The sequence below is a fragment of the Lolium rigidum genome, chromosome 6, assembly GCF_022539505.1.
Source record: "Lolium rigidum isolate FL_2022 chromosome 6, APGP_CSIRO_Lrig_0.1, whole genome shotgun sequence".
Classification (NCBI taxonomy): domain Eukaryota; kingdom Viridiplantae; phylum Streptophyta; class Magnoliopsida; order Poales; family Poaceae; genus Lolium; species Lolium rigidum.
In genome coordinates, this window is record NC_061513.1 from 283,679,125 (window position 1) to 283,681,523 (window position 2,399).

At 53.0% G+C, this 2,399-nt stretch overlaps 1 protein-coding gene across 1 annotated transcript; it reads right to left on the reverse strand.

Annotated features, from left to right (window-relative positions):
• Nucleotides 1-1,386: 1,386 nt before the first annotated feature.
• Nucleotides 1,387-2,399, reverse strand: LOC124668035 (probable calcium-binding protein CML16). Its single transcript, XM_047205239.1, has one exon. The coding sequence runs from the start codon at nucleotides 2,295-2,297 to the stop codon at nucleotides 1,734-1,736; it is 564 nt and encodes a 187-aa protein (XP_047061195.1). The 5' UTR covers nucleotides 2,298-2,399; the 3' UTR covers nucleotides 1,387-1,733.

The following is a 2,399-nucleotide window of genomic DNA, read 5'->3' on the forward strand; positions in this document are numbered from 1 at the left end:
CCCATTACCTGGGATATTACAGGAGGTGGCGCCGGCGCGTATCGTCCTCCAGTCGGTGGATTATGTCCTCAACAACGAGGAGGAGGCGACGGTGATCCAACAGGTCGCCGTCATCTCGGAGGCCGAGGCGCGCGCGCTTCCACCGCGAGAAGGCGAAATCCGTACGTGCATGTGCGTACGAGGCGGCTCATAAGGAGGCTGCGCATAAGGAGCCGTCCATGCCATGCGCGCATAAGAGGTGGCGTAGGAGGTCATCGACCTCGATTCCGAGTAGGCCGCCGACAGCGTCGTCCTCCGCCGCGCGTACAGTAGGTCGCCGACGGGCGAAATTAGCTAAGTTAGGAGTTGGTCGCCGACGACCAGACTGAATGTAATCTCTTTTGCAATCGCAACTATGAAAATATGCAACTATGTAGGTTGAATTTCACTTTTCTAAACTTGTTTGAGATGATTAGTTACCGCCAAATTTGAATTTGGGTTTTTTCGGTTCCGAATACGGATTATGTTCTGCGCCACCTCCTAAACAGCTCGAACTTTGAATTTTGGGAAACTGAACTTCGCTAAGAATAAGGGCTCTTGTTAGAGATGTTCTTAGGGCATCTCCAGCGGGGCGACGCATTTTGGACGCCCAAAATGTTCCCGTTTGTCTGTTTGCGTCGGTCCGTGGACGCGAAAATGGTCAAGCGTCCATTTGCGATGGAGGTGGCTCCAACGGGCCGACGCATTTCCGGCGAGGCCATTTTAGGTTCAGAAAATTTAGAAAACAGGTTAAACAATTAAATTGCACGAAATTATAGCCTCAAATTGTCTCAAATTGAGGTCCCAAATAAGTTCACCACACTTTGCACATGGTACGGCGGAAAATGGAGTCCAAAAATGGCACAATATGGCCAGAACAACAAATCGAAGAGGAAGCCATGTTGCTTGGCATTGCCGCCTCAGATCAGGCGTCACGCATGGATTTCGGCATTGTACGACTTATCTTCCCTTAGCCACACAATTTTCTATTAAAAATAATTAATCCTCATCATCTATCGTAAGGGATGCCAATAAATAATAATACGTCATGCCTCTAATATTTATCATCTTCTCTAGATGACTCTAATATTTATCATCTTCTCTAGATGACGTGAAGATATGTCTTCCCTACTAGTATTATGCATGCCCTAATAATAATGTACGAAGTGATTGATACTATAGTATAAAGTTTTGCTACATGATTTTCATGTGATGTCTCCGGCGAGACCGGTTCAGTTACAATAGCACAAAGTTTTTGTTTCCGGTGTATCTCCGGCGGCGAAGTTTGGTGCTCCGGCGAATCTCTTTTTATTAGTCAAACTGGTTTTTTATTCAAGGAATTTTTAAGTCAAAACTGGACACGTGTCGTGCAGCCAAGCCGGAGGCTCCATTGGTTATGGCTTCCGGAGAATTACTTGCGCTCCCGCAAGTAGATTTGGTAGCTGGGAAACAGAGCAACAGCCGATTCTGGAGCTCGAGCAGTGCATTCGTTACATATTGTACATTCATCCTTATTCCCATTTTGCATCTACTAGAGTGCAAATTACAGCCAAACCGCACGGGGAATCGTCACGGTGCTAGCTAGGTCTGCACAAGTTACCGAAGAACAGAGCTGGATGTGGCTCAGTGGCAGCGCATACACATATTGTACATTCATCTTACTGCCATCAACATAATACGCAATATACACCTCCATTTGCGATCGGAATAACGGATCACTCCGTCTTGGGCTTGTCGTCTGTGACGCCGGCGGCAGGCTGCGGTTGGGCCTGCGCGCCGGCGGCGTCAGGGGACATCATTTTCTTGAACTCCTGGAATCCGACGTAGCCCTCGCCGTCGACGCCGACGGAGGCGATCATCCGCTCGCACTCCTGGGTGCTGCAGCCCTCGCCGATCCGGCCCAGGACCTTGCTGAGCTCGGCGACGGAGATGCGGCCGTCGCCGTTGATGTCGTAGACGTCGAAGGCGTCGCGCAGCTCGGCGTCCAGGTCGCGGCCGCCGGGGGCGTGGAAGGCCGCGAACTCGCCCAGGTCCACGTAGCCGTCGCGGTCGGCGTCGAGCTGGTCCATCATCGCGCCCACCTCCCGCCCCCCCGCGGACTCGCTCGGCGGCGGAGAGATGGCGCCCGCCACCGCGGCGAGCTCGGACGGGGAGATCCGGCCGTCGCCGTCCGCGTCGAAGCGGGAGAAGAGCTTCCTGGTCTCTGCGTCGCCGTGCCCGGCCGCGGACAGTGCTGCCGGTGTCCGCGCCTGCTTATTCTGGCCGTCGGTGGTCGACATGGCTGGCTACCTAGCTGCTAGCGAATCTTGGAGCTCTCGAGTGGCTGGCTGTGTAGAATCGTGGCTGGCTGTGGCGAGTGGTGGTGGAGGAATATCGAGTTG